At 37.5% G+C, this 22170-nt stretch overlaps 1 protein-coding gene across 3 annotated transcripts in view; it reads left to right on the forward strand.

Annotated features, from left to right (window-relative positions):
- The window catches only part of chd7 (chromodomain helicase DNA binding protein 7), a 207707-nt gene extending 200793 nt beyond the window's left edge, over positions 1-6914 (forward strand). For 2 of the 3 annotated variants that reach the window (XM_051929384.1, XM_028803566.2), the window contains exon 37: positions 4784-6914. In XM_051929384.1, coding sequence (XP_051785344.1) covers positions 4784-5770 — 987 coding nt within the window. In that variant the 3' untranslated portion in view covers positions 5771-6914. The remainder of the gene's footprint in view (positions 1-4783) is intronic. The other variant, XM_051929383.1, reaches the window with a different exon arrangement.
- The last annotated feature ends 15256 nt before the right edge of the window (positions 6915-22170 follow it).

A 22170-nucleotide genomic window follows, 5' to 3' on the forward strand; every position in this document is an offset into this window, starting at 1 on the left:
ATGTGCTCGCTGCTGCTGGTTCGAGTAAGGACTCTTGCAGCTGAGTTTTGAATAAGCTGGAGCTGTGATATAAGATTAGAAGGGGCACCTGCCAGTAGGGAATTACAATAATCGATGCGGGATGTGATAAAAGCATGGACAAGTTTCTCAGTATTAGAGAAGGAGAGGAACGAGCGAACATGGGATATGTTACGGAGGTGAAAGTAAGAAAGTTTCTTAATGTGATTTATGTGGGCGGAATAAGAGAGGGAGGAATCAAAAAATGACACCCAAGATTTTTTACAGTAGAGGCAGGTCTGATGAGATCACCGCCAAGATAGACTGGGAAGGAGCTCATTTTATTAAGTTGCATTTTAGTCCCAATTTGCAGGAGTTCAGTTTTATTGCAGTTTAAATTTAATGTGTTCTGCTCCATCTAGGTTTTAATTTCACTAAGGCAGGTTGTGAGCTGAGAAAGCTCTGAAGTTCCACTTTTAACATTGAAGTAGAGTTGAGTATCATCTGCATAAAAATGATAACCCAGTCCATAGCTACGGATAATATGGCCAAGGGGAAGCATGTAAATACAGAAAAGCAGAGGACAGAGCCCTGAGGAACTCCTTGTGTGACCGGCGCTGAGCTGGATCTGCTGTTGCCAAGACTAACAAACTGTTGCCTATCAGTCAGATAGGACTTGAACCACTGGAGGGCAGTGCCAGAGATACCCAGCATGTTCTCCATTCTGGACAGTAGAATGTCATGTCTGACAGTGTCAAATGCTGCACTGAGGTCTAACAGAATTAATATGCTGGTTTGTCCAGAGTCTGCTACCATAAGCAAATCATTGGTTACCCGTAGCAGAGCAGTTTCATAGCTGTGCCGCGCCCTGAAACCAGACTGAAAGGGTTCCATCAAATTATTAGAGGTTAGGTAATTGGTGAGTTGGGAAGCTACAACACGCTCAAGAACTTTTGACAGGAAAGGTAAGTGGGAAATAGGCCGGAAATTGTTAAGATCGTCAGCATCAAGACCAGACTGTTTTAACATTGGTGTTACAGAAGCAATTTTAAAAGTGATCGGCACAGAGCCAGTGTCAAGGGATGAGTTTATTATTGTTGTAACAGTCGGGATTTTGGCATGAAGGCAGGATTTAAGTAGTGTGGTGGGGATGGGGTCCAGTACACAAGTAGTCAGCCTCATCTTACAAAGCAGGTTATTAACAAACGCAGATGTGACTGGTGAGAACTTAGAGAAGGAGCTGGATGGAGTGGGAAAACGGAGAGATATAAACAGGATGTATTTATGTTAGTTGAATTATTTAGATTGTTAATTTGGTTACGGAAAAAGTGGAGGAATTCCTCACAGACTTCAGTAGAAGAGGTAGTTGGGCCAGGTGCGGGTTCAAGTAGTTTATTAACTACAGAGAACAAAACCCTTGGGTTATCATGGCCACTTTCTATTATTCTGCCGTAATGAGTGTTCTTGGCAGAAGGTAGTGCTTCTCTGTAAGCTCTTTGGTGGTCAGAGAAAGCCTGGATGTGCACGGTTAGGCCAGTCTTACGTGACATTCTCTCAAGGCGTCGGCCAGCTGCTTTCATAGATCACAATTCTGAGTTATACCAAGGAGCTGAATGTTTAAAGGAAACCACCTTATGTTTTAAAGGAGCTGTTTTATCTAATGCTGAATGAAGGGCTGAGTTATAGTGGTCAACAAAACTATCTAGTGTTGGTGGAATAGGTACAGACAGTAAAAGATCAGAAATGGATCCAGAAAGGATAGAGGGACAGATATTTTTAAGGTTTCTGTAAGAAATTTGTCGTTTACAGGTAAGAGGAGGGAAAGGCAGTGAAACAGTGAAAAATATTGCTTTATGGTCAGAGAGTCCCAAATCAGTGCTGTATATGTTGGCAACAGATAGTCCAGAAGTGCAGATCAGATCCAATATATGACCACCAGAGTGGGTTGGAAAATCAACATGATGTGTGAAGTCAAAACAGTCCAGTAAGGATAGGAATTCATTTCTCAGTTTAGATGTGGGGGTGTCAATATGGATGTTGAAATCACCAAGAAGGATAATTCTCTGAGAGTAAGAGCTTAGGTGGGTCAAAAGTTCAATCAGATCAGATAAGAAGGATTCATTGTATTTTGGGGGACGATAAAGAACAATGAATGAGACAGGACCTCTATATATATATATATATATATATATATATATATATATATATATATATATATATATATATATATATAATATACACAGTATACTCTTTCTTTCTCTCTCTCTCTCTCTCTCTCTCTCTCTCTCTCTCTCTCTCTCTCTCTCTCTCAATACTGGCATTTAAAAGAAACTCTTTAAAAAAAAAAAAAAAAAAAACAACCTCGCAGTCCAAACTCGGTGTCTGTTTTAGTCTATTACTCCACTTTCTTTAACATTAAGGTTGATAATACCAATCATCTCTTGTTCACTGATAAAAAAAAAAAAAAAAAGCTCCCACTTGCAAAAGAAAAGACACACTGCCTCAACTACCGTAATACCTTGCGTAAAGGAGCACTACAACTAAATTACCATAAAGCTTAGAAGAGCAGGGGCTGAAAATAGTGATTTTTATTATCTACCTTTTTACCAATCACCCATTAAGTCTTTCTTTAGTGAAGGTCAGACAATTTCGATTGGCGGCCAATGGACCAGAGCATGCCTATTTTCAAAGAACCACCAATCTACTGTTCATAATTTTTTCATTTGAACATTCCAGCCCAGGCTGAAATCCATGTAAAGTTGGAATATTAAACACTGGTAATAATCTAAACAAGTATTTAATGAATGTACTAATGTGAAAAATCCTTAATAAATACATTCAGAATCTTTCTCGAAGTGCCATAGTTTTAAGTTTAGTAAAGCAGCAGGAATGCTATGATAAACACTAAACTCACCATAGGTGCATTAGCTCTGCACAGTGGAAGCGCTACAGTGAAGATTAGTACTTGGTTACTGTAAAACTGACTTTAAATTTTAAAAATTAGTTTTTAAAATTTAGTTTTAATCATTTAAATGCTTCCGTTATTAAAAGGCAGTGGGGCGTTTATTTGGCCAACTAATGTTGGCAGTGTGCTTCTGATAGTCATTTTATATTTTGCGTATTCATTAGAAGAGAACAGAAACTTCTGATAAGCCATAGCTGTAGATTTCATGTTAACATATTAGGATCATTAGAATTAGTAGTGTACATACTATTACACATCACCTCAATGCTATTTCTTTCAGGGCCTGTTAAGTACAGTTATGTGAAAAATTAAGGTCACCCCATGAAAGGTTTTCTTTGTTAATATGTGGACATATTAAGATTTGATCTTAATTTAAACAGTATCTATATATTGTATGTGATGTAACAAAAATAGTGATACAGTTGCATGTTGTAGTCCATTGTATTTAAATAAACACAAATGCAAATTTTGCATATGGAATAGTAAGTACACCCCTACATTGATCACTGCTTTTAATTAGATTTGGATGCAAATGATTAGAGCATCATTAGAGAGGATATTATCTGAATTTGGCTTATATACGATGTTTAGGTTGTTTTTTTTCTTGTGTGTTATCACCATTTCAAGATTTATACAGGGGAAAGTAGGATGAAATGACACCTTTTATTGGATAACTAAATAGATTACAAATGCAAGCTTTTGAGGCAGCTAAGGCCCCTTCATCAGGTTACACCTTGCCTGATGAAGGGGCCTTAGCTGCCTCAAAAGCTTGCATATGTAACCTGTTAGCCAATAAAAGGTGTCATTTCACCCTACTTTCTCCTATATCAGTCTATGGCTAACATGGTACAATACTCTACTGCTATCCATTTCAAGATTTGAAACAGCTCTCCGAGTCCTTCAGGAAGAAGGTTGTAGATACCCATGAGACCTGGGGAAAAAATTGAACTGAACCCTTCCTTTGCCTAGAATATCATCTACAAGTGGAGAATATCTCAAATACCTGCCAACTAGTCCTGACCAGGTCAGCTTGGAAACTTCAGCCCTAGAACAGAATGGAAGATGCTGAAAACTCCATAATTTCATTGCAAGACTTGTGAGACTTTCATTGTTTCACTAGAAGAACTTGGTACCAACTGTAAAGTGGTGGTATAAGTGTTATTATGGTTTGGGTCTACTTTGCTGCATCAAGACCTGGGAAGTTCACAGACATTGCTTTCATTATGAATTTTTTATTGTACCAAAGGATACATGAGGATTATGTGAGACCGTCTGTCAAATAAACATACCATTAAATCCACCAAGTGATGGCTTAACAGAAATAATGGAGTGCTCCGGAATGGCCAAGTCAAAGTCCAGAACTGAATCCCATTGAGACACTGCAGATACGTTTGAAACTGGGTGTGTAATATACCCCTCAAACATTGCTCATCAGAAATATTTCTGCATGGAGGACTGGGAAAAAGTTTTTCAGTTGATGTCAAAATGGTAGTTATAGGAAATGCCTAGATGAGTCTGTTTCAGTCAAAGGCAAATACCAGCTTTTAGAGCCAAGAGTGGGCTTACATTTTCCACACACCAGAAGAAAGAACATCTGCAATATATTCAATGAAAAAGTCATTTTTTATTCATTAAATCACCTTCATCAAAGGTGCAGTTTAAGTGAAGATCAACTCTTGATATGTTCACATATGTTAAAGAAAAAGCATTTCATAAGGTGTGCTTATATACTTGATTAGTGGTGTATGTAAGTTGTGTTAATTGTAATTTTGATAATTTTAAAATGTAAATTAAATATATATATATATATTTCTTTAACAGGGTTTTGTTCCAGAATCTATGTTTGATCGTCTTCTTACTGGTCCAGTAATAAGAGAAGAAGGAGCATGTCGTCGAGGTAGAAGGCCAAAAAGTGAAATTGCCAAGGCAGCTGCACAAGCTGCAGCAGCTACTGCTGCTGCCTCTCCTGGTATCAATCCTCTACTGATGAACAGCTTATTTGCAGGAATGGACCTTACCAGCTTACAGAATCTTCAGAATTTGCAGAGTTTGCAGTTAGCTGGCTTGATGGGCTTCCCTCATGGTCTAGCAGCTGCTGCAGCTGCAGCTGGTAGTGGAGGTGATGCTAAACATGCAGCTGCCATGCTTCCCTTGATGATGCCTGGAATGGCAGGGCTGCCCAACATGTTTGGACTGGGAGGACTCTTTAACAATAATATTGCAGCAGCCACAGCTGCTGCATCTAGCACAGCATCCTCAACAGGGCAGAGTGAAGTAGAAGATGGGACTTCAAAATCTGAGGAAAAAAAGGATGAGGAGCATGAAGATAAAGAAACAGAGAAACCTGGCGAGACAACTGGCGAGACAAATACTGATGGTTCAGTGAATGCAGCAGCAGCTGCAGCTGCAGCAGCCGCTGCAGCAGCCGCTAGTGCTGGAATATCTACTAATCCTCTGGCCTTTAATCCTTTTTTGCTATCTACGATGGCTCCTGGTCTTTTTTACCCTTCAATGTTTCTTCCTCATGGTTTGAGTGGCCTTACCCTCCCAGGATTCTCACAGGCCACTTTGGCGGGTCTACAGAATGCCATTGGAGGCAGTGGTGGGGAGGAGAAGGTAAATAAAGATTCTAACCCTGGCACCAAGGACGAAGATGGAGAAAATGCCTTGGAAGACAGTGACACAGATGAGAGCCAGAACAAGACTGCTGAATCTTCAGTGCTGGAAGATGAACTTGCTCCAGCTGAAGAACTTGATTCTCTTGATGGGGGAGATGAAGTAGATGAGGAAGGGACAAATAATGAATAACTATCCCTGAGCTCCACTTTTCCTCAGTTTCAAGAAGTGTTTTAAACTTTTTGACACTTTGTTAGTCCTACTGTTTACATGCCAATTAAATACCCAAATCTTAGATGTTGGCTTTTTGTTTTTTTCAGGGTTTTTTTTTTCCTCTATTCAAAAACAAACAAAAGCATTTTTCGTAACATAGTGTAGCAAAAGCAAAGTCATGTTACACAAATGTTAAATGGTGTTTCCTGATCCTAAAGTATTGCGTGATGCATTATTTATCCTGAAAGAATGGCATTTCTGAATCCTCTGGGAATGAATTGTCTAAAATAATGCTCTGCTCCCATCCACAGATACCATTGGTATTATGTTGACTTGCAGCAATTATTTTTAAATCCAGTGGAGTTTAGTTAATGGCATTAGCGGCTGCTGCTGAAAAGGATTAATGAAGATGTATATTTAACTTTTTTTATATATATTTTATTTTTAGTTTTCCGTTTGCTGTGAAGATCAGGATGAAATTCATACATATCATGCCTATAGACTCTGTGTTTTTTGAGTTTCACACACTGACAATCTCAACAGAGGTGTGAATGTCTCGACCTGGAGACACAGCAATAACTAAGGCAGCTGTTGAATGTTAGATTTGTTCTCAGATTAATAACACCAGAAAGGTGACCACAAGATAGAAGAAGAAGAGAAAAAATAAACTACAGTCAAGTTATCTCGTGATTCTTGTTAATGCACTGGTATAAACTTTAATAAGAAAAAGTAAAAAAAAAAAAAAAAAAAAAAATCAGGTACATTTCTCTAATGAAAGGACTTTGTTACTTTAGCCACAAAGCTAAACAGCATTACCTCAATTCTGACTAGCCTTGAAGTTTACAGACATGACTTTGTAAATGTTTGTTTTTTTTTTTTTTTTGTTGTGATGTCTTTTTTTTTTTTTTTTTTTTTTTTGAAACTATCATGTATGATAAGATGTAAATTGCTGCCAACTGTAGTAATGATGCTTTTAATAAAAGTGACTCACGATATTCGTCTAGGAAACCAAATCAGAATGTATGTGTTCTTTTTATGTAGGTTTCTTTTCTTAGAAACAAATATAGCTAATAAGCTTTTGTTTTACACTGTTTTGTCTATTTAAATAAATGAAATAAATCCAGTTTTTCTCCAGTAATGTATGTTTGAGGCATGAAGAGGGCCTGACCCTACACTTAAAAGAAATCTTTCTGAAAACGAATGTTTTTCAGGTGAAGACCTTTTATGGGATGTTCAAGTTTGCTTATACTAAATGAACTATGAATAATAGATACAGTATCTTTGTATAATAAAATTATTTCTGCTAATAGTTTTGAAGGAATAAATCCTGTTTTTTCTTTTCTGTTTTTGTATAGTTACAGCTTTGAATCCAAGGCCAATGCTTTCATTAAGTGTAATTTATTTCTGGTTAAACAACCTCTATCCTTCATTCTTATATTGCAAAATGATTTGTACGATTCCTTACCCACTGCTGATTTGGTGGTGATATATTTATTTTGGTGGTATATGTAACCCAGTTTTTTTCAGCCCTTGCCACCTTCATGCCTTTGGTACCTTAGGTGGTGCCCAGTCATTAATATTAGAATCAAGACTAATCCAAATGGCTTATTTGTTCATTTTAACCATTTAGTGATTAGGGTAGCACTTTAAATGTATTTAACATTTTCATTTAATTTGATTCAGTTTAAATTTTTTTTTTTTTTTTACTTTTTGTCTAGGTCAGTGTTTCCCAATCTCTGTCCTGGGCACCCCCTGTGGCTGCAGGTTTTTGTTCCAACCAGCTTCTGTTTTAAATTGAACTCCTGGGCTAATTAAGTGATGTTATTTCCCAAGTTCTGTGTTTTGGGAACACTATAGAAATTAGAGAACTAAGTTTGCTAAAAATATATATGTATATATGTATATGTGTATATGTATATATGTATATGTGTATATGTATATATGTATATGTATATATGTATATAATATTGTACCAAGCAGTTATATAGGAATAATGTATTTTTTTTTCTTTTTAACAGTATTTTCATCTTGATTTTATTCTACTTTTCAAGGTGATCTAATTGTTTCTTTAATCCATTATTTACTATTTTTATGGGTCTGACTCTAAAGTAGTTGCAGCCTTTGATTATTCAGTATTTGCCTGGATGTCTGATCTGCTTGTTTTAAATTGTCATTATTAAGATACAACGAAGGAGGAAAAACTGCACAGTGAAAGGGCAAAGTATAATGAAATCAACAAAAGAGAGTTAAGCATTTAAATCTATAGCAAAAGCAGAAATATTTATAAATGTCTTATGTAAAACTCATGCTGCTATGCTTTTCTGAATGTTGAATAAAAGAAAAAAAATTACCAGCTAATTAAATGAGATCAGTGTTACCAGGTGTTGTCACTGATTAGGAATCTGGTTGGAACAAAAACCTGCAGCCACAGGGGGTCCCTCAGGACCGAGTTTGGGAAACACTGGTCTAGGTCTTTCTCTGACATGTCCACAGATTTTCTTAAAAGTGTGTTTCCTGTGATCTCCTCTACTGATTGAATGACCTGTTCTGCTGGCTCTCTAGGAGTGCACATACTGGTTCTCTTCTGGGCGATAACTTATCATAGCTGTTAAATACAAAGCAGCCCTTTTAACATTAACTGAACGTATTAAACTTTTTTTGTTGAAAATATTTGTTTCAAGTAGTATTGCAATCAAATGCCACAGTTTAAGTAAACCCTACATCCCTGCTGTATGAAAATAGGCTGTAGAGGACTATAGATGTTGATAAGGTTTTATAATGGGTAATAAATGTCTAGTGATGCACCAATTACCTGGCTAGAGATTGGTATCAAACCAGATTATTGATTGATATAAAATTAGCTGGTCTCTTACTGATTTTATGAGAAGGGACAAGGCAAGAATGTTCTGTTCCTAGCCACCAGCTGTTTAAATTTGATGGTCTGTTTCTTTAAATGAACATAGTATTGTGGGATAGGATTGATATGTGTGTATTACCCTTAATACCGAAAGCTGCGCCACATGTTTTTGAAACGGTTTACTGTGCTCACAAATGCACATATGAAAACATGACAGTACATCTATATATACAATGTAATATGCTAATATTCATCAAAACACAACTTATAGTTGATGGGACATAGATCTGTATATCTTGTTTTCCATGAAATGTACAGTAAATGCATGTTCAACTTTCTGAAATGTATCAACCATTGTAAAACCTGCATGAATCAGGCTTGTGGGGAGGGTGAATTCTCTCTCTGCTTTGGTGTGTTTAATCCTAGTTGAGTGAATTCTTGTCATGTGCATCAAGTGCATAGCTTGAGTTTTCCCCATTTTGTATCCCCCATCTAAGAGTTAGGACTACTGTGAACCAAGTTGCTACTGATGTTGTCTTTGATTTTTACATTCCCATCATGTTTAATTTCCCCAGTTTTTGTGATCTTTGCTATTACTTTGATGTATGTTTTAGTAAGAAGTGCATAAAATTGCTTGATGGTTTCTAGTGAACAGCACATATATAATTACTGTGATATACATAGTACTGTGCAGAAGTTTTAGGCAGGTGTGAAAAAATGCTATAAACAAAGAATGCTTTCAGAAATATAAATGATTGTTTATTGTTATCAATTTACAAAATGCAAAGTGAGCGAACAAAAGAAAAATCTAAATCAAATCAATATTTGGTGTTACTACCTTTTGCCTTCAAACCAGCATCAATTCTTATAGGTACACTTGCACAAAGTCAGGGATTTTGTAGGATTATAGTCAGGTGTATGATCAACCAATTATACCAAACAGGTACTAATGATCATCAATGTCACATGTAGGTTGAAACACAGTCATTAACTGAAACAGAAACAGCTGTGTAGGAGGCTTAAAACTGGGTGAGGAACAGCCAAACTCTGCTACCAAGGTGAGGTTGTGGAAGACAGTTTTATGTCATGGCAAGATTGAACACAGCAACAAGACACAAGGTAGTTATACTGCATCAGCAAGGTCTCTCCCAGACAAAGATTTCAAAGCAGACTGGTGTTTCAAGATGTGCTGTTCAAGCTCTTTTGAAGAAGCACAAAGAAACGGGCAACGTTGAGGATCTTAGACGCAGTGGTCGGCCAAGGAAACTTAGTGCAGCAGATGAAAGACACATCAAGCTTCTTACCCTTCGAAATCGGAAGATGTCCAGCAGTGCCATCAGCTCAGAACTGGCAGAAACCAGTGGGACCCAGGTACACCCATCTACTGTCCGGAGAAGTCTGGCCAGAAGTGATCTTCATGGAAGAGTTGCAGCCAAAAAGCCATACCTCCGACGTGGAAACAAGGCCAAGCGACTCAAGTATGCACGAAACACAGGAACTGGGGTGCAGAAAAATGGCAGCAGGTGCTCTGGACTGGTGAGTCAAAATTTGAAATATTTGGCTGTAGCAGAAGGCAGTTTGTTCGTCGAAGGGCTGGAGAGCGGTACAATGAGTGTCTGCAGGCAACAGTGAAGCATGGTGGAGGTTCCTTGAACGTTTGGGGCTGCATTTTTGCAAATGGAGTTGGAGATTTGGTCAGGATTAATGGTGTTCTCAATGCTGAGAAATACAGGCAGATACTTATCCATCATGCAATACCATCAGGGAGGCGTTTGATTGGCCCCAAATTTATTCTGCAGCAGGACAACAACCCCAAACATACAGCCAAAGTCATTAAGAACTATCTTCAGCGTAAAGAAGAACAAGAAGTCCTGGAAGTGATGGCATGGCCCCCACAGAGCCCTAATCTCAACATCATCGAGTGTGTCTGGGATTGCATGAAGAGACAGAAGGATGTGAGGAAGCCTACATCCACAGAAGATCTGTGGTTAGTTCTCCAAGATGTTTGGAACAACCTACCAGCCGAGTTCCTTCAAAAACTGTGTGCAAGTGTACCTAGAAGAATTGATGCTGTTGTTTTGAAGGCAAAGGGTGGTCATACCAAATATTGATTTGATTTAGATTTCTCTTTTGTTCATTCACTACATTTTGTTGATTGATGAAAATAAAAGATTAACACTTCCATTTTTGAAAGCATTCTTTGTTTATAGCATTTTTTTTTTACACCTGCCTAAAACTTTTGCACAGTACTGTATAAAAACTAAAATCCCCCCCCCCCCCCCAATAACCAACAACATTGAAAGCAATGTAACTGGGTGTAACAGTCACCTGGTTGACTGAGATAGGCATTGCAAGGTGGCCTTTCAGCTTGCCTGTTGAAAATGAAAAACTAGCTTATAGTCACAGTTGTGGGTGAATTTAGGAAAGTAAATGCCTCAGTCTCCGCAAAAGTGAGTTAAAATAATAAATCGTGTAGTATGTGCTATAAAGTCAACTTGGTATGAAATGAATAATGCTTTTTTTTTTTTTTTTTTTTTTTTTTTAAATCTGCAAGTTGATTCAGAGTTCATTTCTGCATTACTTCCAAAGACATTGGGGAGTCATGGTTGAACTTAAAAATCGTAATTGGTACATGTTTAATTCTCACATGTTACCTTCAGGAGTACTTGTCTTTTTTTAGAATCATTTAAGACAGATAGCACTGAATAACGTTTCTGACATTTTAAACACAACTCCTGCAACAGTTTTTTTCACTTGTCACTTTGTCTTTAATATCTTTTCATGAGTCTTTGAATTCATAGCCATTAATGTTTCAAGAATCTATTTGATCTAATAAGTTGAGCATTAATCCTATGCAGGCCATGATGTAGTTAAAAAAAAAAAACTGCAGTGAGTAAAACTGAATACATATACGTACAGCTATAAAAAGACTGTACACTTTTTGGGGTATTGGGAACTATCTTAATATACCCTTAGCTTGTATAGTACCTTAAGTGTAATATGCAAGTGTTCTGCACTTATGTATGCAATGCTTTTTCTGGAAAGTGCTCTTTGTAACTGGTTTCTTACCTGTTATATGAAGGTATGAATGTTAAACTAAGGCTTTCTAATAGAATCCCTAATGCTTAAATTTCTGTCAATTTGCAAATTTGCCCTACCTGTAATCCCTAAAGGTACAATCAAGCCATAATGTTCTGTACATGCACTTGATTATATTGGTGATTGACAAAAATATTGTTAGAAATCTCAATTTTTCAGCCTGGCTACAAGTGGCAAAACCACAGATGTTATGAGATAGTGTTCAGTGCTCAGAATAAAAGGTTAATTGTGTGCCTTACAGGAACAGTTTACGCATATAGCACTGTTTAGTGGGGAAACTTCCAATATGATCAAAATCAATAGTCCCAGCCCCTTTGAGAACTGAATGACCCTATACCCTTTTTGTAAGCTTAGTTGTGCCATTAGTAGTGAAACAAAACACATATAATACTTTTATCATTGGGATAACATGAAATTGATAGTTCTGAAGACAAGTTAACGATGTGCAGGATTATGTAACCACTTACCTGCCAAGAACTTGCATCATGTTAGGTCCTGTATTGTGGTAGAATAAAAGTTTGTCCTTGTAAAAAGTTAAGTTGTGCTGTCTTTGGGGATTAATGTTAACTTGGGGTTTCCTTCCTGTCATACTCTGAATGCTTAACTGTGTAAAGTGAAAAAAAGTTCATACTTGGTCTTTGGATGTTATTGCAATATGTTGCTAATTTTATTTATCCTGTTGCCCTTTTCATCCGTAAAAGGGCAGCTGCTTTCTTTAAGCATGTATGTGTTGGTGGTGTAGTGGCACAATGGTAGATATTTTTTTCAGCAGCATCTGGCAGTCCTAGTACATTTACAGTAATTCTTACTTTCTACTGTACTTGCAGTAACAGCGTTGTTCCCCTTGAACACATACATAAAGGAAATCTTTATACTTTGGGTTAAACCAAGAGTATAAATTGCTTGAAGGTTGGGCTAAAAGATCCCCAACTATCATATCTTTATATTTATTTTTATTTTGCCTTATACAATTTCTTGTATTAGGAATTTGTTATTTTTCGCATACCCCTTGGGGTCAGAGCGCAGGGTCAGCCATTGTACAGCGCCCCTGGAGCAATTAAAGGTTAAGGGACTTGCTCAAGGGCCCAGCAGAGTAGGATCTCTCTTTTGGCAGTGACGGGGATTCGAACCGGCAACCTTTGGTATACCAGCACAGATCCTTAGCCTCAGAGCCACCATAATCATTTATAAGAGCTGTATGATTGACCAAGGAATTATTCCTATTAATTTTTTGCTTGGTAGTGTTAGAACTGACTTTAGAAAGATAGAATTTATAAACTGTGCTCCCCACCTGACGAATCTCCTGCTCTAATCTCCTCTAGGTTTTTGTTCCCAAGCAAATCAAGTGAAATAAACTGTTCATCTTTGTTAAATCTGTACAAAATCCATTTGTTTTCTAGTTCAGTAACTGTAACATCACTTACAAGTACATGTGGAGACACCAAGTCCAGTTAGTGTACAATAAAAGTGAATTTTCTAAAATTTAATGATAATGTGCAATTAATATTCTGCTTTAAAACAAGACACATTTATTTGTGACATAATAGGCAGCAGTTTCTCTGCTTCTTAAATGTCTGTGAAACACTGTTTACTACTTTATTTTTAAATCAAAACCGCTTTTTGTAAGTGATGGCGTCAAAGAGATTGCATTAAAGAGATTTAAACTTAAGCCATTCCTTTTTCATTTAGAGAACTGTGGCACATCTTATAGTGGCTGTAACAGCAGCCAAATGTTTCTTAGTTACAAGTTAGCTTCCCATCCACTTATCAGGAATATTTTGCCTATTCTTTTGCCTTGCATGAAAAGCTGGTTCAAGCCTGCCCAAAACATTTCCACAGAGCTTAATTCTTAGTTAACCATCCATTAGTTCTCTGTGTGTGTGTGTGTCTGATAGTATGTACTGCATGTGTGTGTGTGTTTATTCATGCTGAAGGACTTGATTCTTATTTTACTGTTCCTTCAGTAATGGCAGGTAACCTAGGTGTGCAGGCAATCCCAAGCTGGCAGATACGGTTAATGTGTTGTATAGGCCGTGTTACATTTTTGTAGGCAGAAGCATTTCCATCCAGAAAAGCATTTTCCAGTTATCTAAATGATCATTCAATGAATCTTTTGCTAAGTTTAGTCCAAGTAACATTTTTCAGCATTTGTTTGTAGTTACCCACCTAGCAGTCCAGATATTCAGTTTGAGTTATGCTGCATTATGATCTGCAGCAAGTAAAGGTTGAAATCTTGAATTTTAGTCCTGGATTTCATTTGTACGTCCAGCATAATTTATTTTGATGGTAGGATCATTTTTAACTGGTGACCACATCTAGGTAAAGACACCTTTTATGCCTTCTACATTTAAAGTGAACTTTTTTCCCGAAGATTGTTTTATGGTTTTCTAACTAACTTCAGACAAATGTCCACCCAACAGAATTCTTCCCAAGTTTGGCAGAAGCCTCTGGATTTTGAAGAGGTGTATTACACAATCCTTTTTGGGTCAAAGTGACAGTTTTCTAAGCCTCTCCAACCTTTCTCCTTTTAATCAGCTCCTTGGTTTACTTGATATCTAGCAGCATCTGTTTTTACTTGCTTTTTTTGACTAAATCTTTGTGGTTCATGTTTGCATCCAACTTTTTTTTTCTTCTAATGTATCAGTAGCTGTAACCAGTACATCATATTTGGGCATGCCATCTTTTGATTGAATAGCTGCTTGTTAAAATTTAATATTTGAAAAAGCTGGTGTTTTGAGCACTACATGTAATGTTGGCATCTTCCTGTTTTCATATGTACCATTTCATTTTTCATTGCATGCCTGCTGTATATTGGTAAAGGGCAGTGGTGCCCAGTTCAGTAAAACATTCTGCTTTATACCTACCACTGGCAAAATTACCCCGTGACTTGCCTCTCACGTGGAGAGGAAGGCTGTGAAGTAGGATCTTCCTAATCAAAAATATACCAACTTATGGCGTTAAGCTAAAGAATTGTATATACTCAACTGAGCAAGCGTACTTCTGACTTCTAACTGCAAGGCTGTCTACACAGCAGACTCTTTCTCTCTCTCTCTCTCTCTCTCTCTCTCTCTCTCTCTCTAGCACTTCCTTCTTGCCCAATAAGAATTGCTGTTAAAAGCTGTTTCCATTTTTACTCTTGGTTAAGTAAGCATTTTGTTGACATCCAATATTAAAAGAAATGTACAGTACTTTCAACATGGAAGAAATCTAATTTGTTCATTCAGATTAGCATTTGATGTGAACTACAAGTGTTCCCTTATAAAAGTCCTCAATGTCTTATTTTACAGTTTACACTAGTCAGTCTCCTAGCATACGTAAAATGTGCTTATTGTAGAGGCATATATTGCAATGGTGTCGTCTAATTTCAAAAACACACCCCAGAAGGTAACTTAGACCCATAAAAGTGGAGCTGCTACTTTAGAAATCTTTCGCTTCTTTCAGAATTTATAATTGTGGTGTGGTTACTACTAACTGACTGTTGTAAGCTGTGCTCATTGCCAGAAGTGGCCAGGCTCATTTAATACAAATTCTTTTTTCTGTGCTGATGTTCACTTCATAATGCATTGATGAACAGTCTGTGCAAAGTTTTTTTTATTTTTTTTTTTTTATTTCGCCTTATACAATATCTTGTATTAGGAATTTGTTAGTGTTCGCATACCCCTTGGGGTCAGAGCGCAGGGTCAGCCATTGTACAGCACCCCTGGAGCAATTACAGGTTAAGGGTCTTGCTCAAGGGCCCAGCAGAGTAGGATCTCTTTTGGCAGTGACGGGGATTCAAACCGGCAACCTTCTGGATACCAGCGCAGATCCTTCGCCTCAGAGCCACCACTCCGCCCTAAAGTTGTTTTCAGCCTTGCTCTCAGTTTTAATTGAGAAGGCTCTGCCCCTCCCCCAAATGGACCTGACCTGAACCAGTCTCACTCACTAATGATTTTTTTTGTTTGGTCAAGAGTCTTCCAAGCAGCTCATGGTTTACTGAAATTAACTTTGAACCATCTTGATAATGCCTATCTGAAAGTGAATTTCCTATTTTCATCTTGGCACCATCTTCACAGGTTGTGTTCACTAGTACATTTAGGCTTAGATCAGCTGTGTTGCTTACCCCTCTTAAAGAATTGCCAAAAACTCTGCACGTTTGGCATAATTTGGTGTTTAGAATTTCATATGGTATTTGGTGTGTGCCATTTTATAGGGGGATCTGCATCAGGTTTCCAAGATGCTCGAGATGTTTTTTATTTTATTTTTTTTTTTTTTGGAGGTTATAGCTGCTAACTATTGTGAAAGAATAGCTGCAAGGCAAGAGTAGCACTGTGATTTAGGAAAACTTAATTTAATTTCTGTCATTAATAGAGGATCACAGTAGTGAACGTACACTTTCAAAGTAGTGGGCTTCAAAGTGGAAAGAGAGCACACTAGTATGCACCCCTGTGAAGCATGTCATGTATCTGTTAATTGAAGCAACTGAACGGCTGGACAGATGAGCCTGCTTATAGTATATATCTGACATTTGAGATGATGGATGGAGAGAGCTGAAAAGGTGGAACAAAAATAACAGATGAACATATACCTGTTTCCAGCTACCAGGTTTTTTGCGTCTATGCATTATTTAGTATCTTTCTCTTATTTAATAGGTATTATAAACACACATGGTGTTGCCTGTGTTTCACTGTATGACCTTCAGTCTAACGCGTGTTTAACTTTTAAACACTCAACATATGTTTGCTGTATTGTGCTGTTTGATAGGACAGTGTAGTTCTCACTTTGTGAGCTTAGTGGCCAAAGCAGTTAAAGTGGGAATAGAGATTGTTTCTTATTAAACAGTGGGTTTTGATGTGGTAATTCACAAGAAATGCATGTGCAGACTTGGACAGGTGTAATTGAGAGGAGACTTGACTAGTCTGGAAGCACATCACAAGAATACAGAGCGTTTTAACCAAGCCTTATCCTGCTAAAGATTAGGCACCCAGGCATTTTTCGCAGGCGGTGTATGAAGCCAGGTGTTATACTTATTAATGACATATTGTTTGAATATGAATTACAACAAATTATTTTTGCATGGAAGAGAACATACTAATTACAATGAAGCTTCGCTATGATGATGGAAAGATTGTCCATGATAGAGGAGTGGTGAATGGAGGAGGTATGGTGGTTCATTTTCAACTCTCAGTAACAAAAGCATTTTTTAATAATGCATTTTCATACAAAACATGTAGCTGAAAGTGCTTTCCAAGATGTTATAGAACAAAATTGAAAGATGAAATGGAAGAGCATATTATGAAATAAATTATGAATAATCAATGCACACAATACAGGAAATCAAATGACGGATAAAATAAAGCCCTTAATTACTGATTAAATTGCCAAATTGTAATAATTATAACTAAGTCTGATGCAGTGGTCAGGAAGGACAGAAAAATTATAAGTCCAGCCAATGAGATGCTGGAGAAAGTAAACCTTCAGGGGTTCAATGCCCAAAGACTCCCCAGCCTCCACTGGACATTGTCAAACATTAATATGCTAAAAGTAATTCCTTATTATTTTTATGCTTCGTCCCAGAAGATTCAATGTGGTTGGACTTGTCGACATTTGCAATTTTCATATTCTTTCCAACATCGCAGGCTGCAGCAGAGTACATTGTTTGGATGGTGGTGAGCAAAACACCTGAGCAGAAAGCTTGAAAAGTAAACAGAAAATAGTAGCGATTGCATATCTGTGAAGTACTATATATGATACTGTAATTCATACACCATATAATCTGAGAGGTGGAACTAAAAAGCAGACCTGAAAAAGCCATCCATCCATTTTCCAACCCGCTGAATCCGAACACAGGGTCACGGGGGTCTGCTGGAGCCAATCCCAGCCAACACAGGGCACAAGGCAGGGAACAATCCTGAGCAGGGTGCCAACCCACCGCAGACCTGAAAAAGCCAAATTAGGAAAATGGGTTTTTAGGAGTTTTTAAAAATGTTCTGCAGTGTTGCTTGCCACTTTTATGCTTATGTGATAATTAGCAAACTAGTGCTCAAGGATTTAAAATTACAACTGGGAATTTAAGGGGACAGGATCTCCAAAATATTATAAGGAGCAAGATTAATCCCATCTTTATATGCCAAAAATTTTAAATCAATTCTAAGACTGGTGGTCAGATTTAATTTTTTGTTTAAGATTCTTGCTGATGCATCTGGAGATAACTACAACCAATGGATGCATGTCTTTGGTATCTCTCCCCTCATTTTCTCTGAAGCCACCCCAAGCCCGTTGAGAAAGGGGGACTGTCTTAACAGGTCTGAAGATGCAGATGGCAACTGTTGGACCCAGGGGAATCAAACTCAGTTCCACATCGCCCACTTCTAGAACCCTAGCACCTAGCCAGAGAGGAAATAATCATACGTGTGCTTTGTAGGCATGGAAAAGGCAATTGTGACATTCTTTGTGAGCACCGAGTAAGAGGCTTAGCTCATTTAAACACAAGCTGTCCTACCCCTTGTTGGGCACCCCTAATTGACTATCACGCAGTAACACCTCTCTTAAAAGCCAACTTTTGCATGCATCAGTTTTCTTTCTTGGGTTATCTGTAGCTTGAAGAGCGTTAAATCTTGGGTTTAACAGTAGGAATAAACTATGACCCCAAGTCTTGAGGCTCTAAAGCTAGGCTGATTGTGTGGGCAGTATAAAGAGAAGCCATGATTCATACTGTATAAAAGAAATATGGTGGTTGATCAAGATTTTTGCTGACATGGCAGTATCCGAATTTGTAATTCTGTAAAAAGAATAAAGGTACTTTATCATCAATTAATACATATTTGCTTTAAAATATATATTTTAAACTATACATCCCAGCCTTCCAGTGCTTCAGATGGCTAGCATTTATTTATCCAGGTCTTTTTTTTTTTTTTTTTGTATGCAAAATGCTGTCCAAATCAAACTGATAAGAACTTTGTAGATTTATACAACTGGAGCAAAAATAATGACTCATTCGGGACTAAGCAGCATGTTAAGCACCTTAACCAAATTATACTGTCTTCCTAATTAGAAATAGTTCCCATTTTAGAACTCTGTTTTAAAAGTACAAGTCTCAGTCTGTTCTTTCTGTTGTTGCTATCTGCAATTCAGGTACTCGGTTGAATTTGTGGGTTTTAAAAACTTGATACTCAGTCCTCACTATTTATTTATTTATTTATTTATTGTCCTTTTTGCCAGGTAAGTCAGCATTTGCAGTCATGGTCTTAAGCAGATGCTGGTCGCTCTTCTGGAACTCCAGGTCCCTCTTAGAGCCCCTGCAGGGTTGTTGACCATGCATGAAGAAAATAGCATTTCAATTCAGATGCTCACATAGCATGAAAACCACAGACTGAAGTTTTCCAAGTTGAGGTAACAAATTACTGCCTATGTTGATTTTTTTATTTATTTATTTAAAATCTAATCATTAGAATACAGAGTAACAACATTTCTTTACAAGGTTTATATGTTCATATCAATAACTGAAGTTTAATTGAGTTAAACAATTTTATGAAGTGTGTGGCCAAAAAAATGTAAGTGTAAAATAAGACATGGCAATTTGTTGTATATGAATATATATAGTGATGAACTGTAAAATGGATGGGACAGGACTACAAGGACGACAGTGTGACAGATCAGCTTTTGAATTTCATGGGCTCATTTGTTAGTGTTTGCTCTGCTTTTTTCCCTTGTCTGATGAACTTGGCCTTGGGTCAGTCCGGAACGGGAGCAGTTCAGTCTAACATGTATAGGCTACATTTTCCTCTTAGGTGGCCCAGAAAAGTGGTGTCCATGAGAACACTGCCTTAGAACGGTTTTACTGAGAATTTTATATGAGCATCCGTTTTGGAAATTTGTCCAAAGTTACCACAAGAGTGAAAATATAGATGCAGTGAATGCCTGGGATCACCTATATGTGTGTAGAGAGTTGTGGATTTATCAGTCCTTGATTTACTGAACAATCAGTATACAACAAGAAAATTACCAAATTATTTCTAGAAAAGGACAAGTCTGTCATGTTGAAGTGCTGAGCCACATTCAGGTAGCTACGTGTAAATTTCAGTATTCCAAGCAGATTACTGAACATTCCGCAGTTTTCCTCTTTCATGGTGCAGTGTACATCCATGGAAGTTTTTACAGTACCCATAAAAGTTATTCACCCACTTGGGATTTTTCAAAAGTGGGAACATAGCTAACGTGGCATTTAGTGTGATGGCCAAGAAGCTCAATTTTGGTCTCATCTGATCATAGAACCTTTTTTTTCCAGCTCACTTCAGAGTCTTCTACCAGGATGTCTTGTACGTTTTTTAAACATCGGCTTTGTCTTTGCCGGTCTCCCATAAACTTGTGACTGCCAAAGGCCCCTGGGTGTCTGTTGTTGCAGTCAGTCTTTCCCAGTCTGAGACACGGGAGCTTGTAACTGCTTCAGAGTTTTCTTGGTGGCCTTCCTCACTAGTCCTCCTCTTTACGATCACTCCACTTTTGTGAATGACCTGTTTTAGGCAGATTTTCAGCTGTGCCATACTCCTTTGTTTTGTTAATGTTTGATTTAACTGGAATCGGAGATATTCAGTGACTTGGATATTTTCTTGTCTTCATCCTTTTACTTATTCTTTTCAATCTTCTCACAGTGTTACTTAGAGTGTTCATTTGTCTCCATTGTGAAGATTAAGCCAACATACTGACTCACCACCTCAAACTGGACCTTCCGGATAAGAATTTATATGACAATCAACTGAAACCCCAGACAGGTGATCTCCATTGACTTAATTATGTGACCTCTAAAACCAACTATCTACACCTGTGATCATTTAGGAGTGTCGTATTAAATAGGATGAATCTATTATTTTGTGTGTTTTCTGTTCATCATTGTTGAAAAAGTCAAATTAAGTACATTATGAATAAATGTTGTATTATAATGTGAAAACTTCCAAGGGGTGAATACCTTTTATAGGCAATTTATATAGTATATTGACAATGCAGCTGCTTTCTGTTCTATGGAAACCTGTAGATATTTTGCTACACCTTACTTAGTGGGAAGCTAATTTTGTGTTAGACCTTTCCTCAAATGAGCACCAAGGTGTTTTAAAGCAAATTTATCTGACAAGGTATTGATCACAGTAGCTGTTAACTCAGTTTAATTTTTCTCAAGAGAACAGGGCCTCTATGGTATGACTCCCAAACCCTGGTCCACTTTTTATGCAAGGTTTACAAGCATATTCCTCTAAAAGAATGAGCAACAGTAGGGCAAAGCTTCTAATGACTTCAGGGCAAATGCAGTGACGAGCTAATGACTTACATGGTGGGCACCCCTCACCAACATAACAAAGAAAAGGAAGGTTAAAGGGCGCAGCCTTCACTTCTCAGTGCAGAATCTTAAAAGCAGTGGCTTAGAAAATCAATAGACATACTAGAGGAATGACATTGTTTGTCATTTGTGTCACATACAACTGTCTCTTTATGGCTGTAAGATATCACTTTGACTTATTTTATTTTTTATTTATTTATTTAATTTTTTAATTTTTTTTAACTGTTGTTGAAGTAGTGGCCTGACAACTGCCTGGACACCGCATTTTACATTTTTGCAAATTGCCCACTTTTAATAGTTACAAGTGCTTTTTATCCTCCATTTGATTGGGGTCATTGCACCACACTACAAGTAAAAAGGGACAGCCTTGGTGTGCTCAACCTGTTAAGTGTCATCCTTAGTCATTTTTTCAAACCTCTTTCTCCTTGTTAAGAACTGGTTTTAATTATTGCATAGATAAAATGAGTGTCTATAAATATTACAATGGTTATATACATTTTGGTATACATTTTTGTATATATTTGTACTTTTTGCATGGTGTTTTTGTGTTTTAGCTGTTCAATAATAAGTGTGTTTGGCCCTTTGGGTATCTGTCCTGTATAACAATGAGTTGGATGTGTGTCATATTCACTTTATTCATTTCTGTTCGATAGTAGAGCTATCACTTCAAGCTGTTACTCAAGCAGATTAGGGTTCCAGTTCCTGCACTCCATATTGTTTTGTCTGTAGGGTTTTCCCCAAAGATGACCTCTGTCCCATTTAACGCTAATTAACAAGTTATTTCAAAGTGCTTCCTCACTTTTCTCTCTTCTTCTGTGCAGACAAATCAAACCTGCTATCAGTAGTCGTGTCAACTCATCTGTCATCTTCCATGTGCATGGATATTTTTTTTTTCCCCCTGTTAAATTTCTCAGTCTGGCGTCCTCCCTCAGTAGTGGTTTAATATGTGCCTCCACACATTCCAAACAACATATGGCTCATTTACATATGTCTAAGGAGTTAAGCTAAGACGTTAGCAATCTTGTTTACTGTCTCACCTTCAGCTGCTTGCGCCTGGCTAAGCCGTGCGAGGTAAGCATACACATGTTTGTGCTGCCTTTATAAAGTGCCAGACTC

The sequence above is a fragment of the Erpetoichthys calabaricus genome, chromosome 6 (assembly GCF_900747795.2).
Source record: "Erpetoichthys calabaricus chromosome 6, fErpCal1.3, whole genome shotgun sequence".
NCBI classification, from domain to species: Eukaryota; Metazoa; Chordata; class Cladistia; order Polypteriformes; family Polypteridae; genus Erpetoichthys; species Erpetoichthys calabaricus.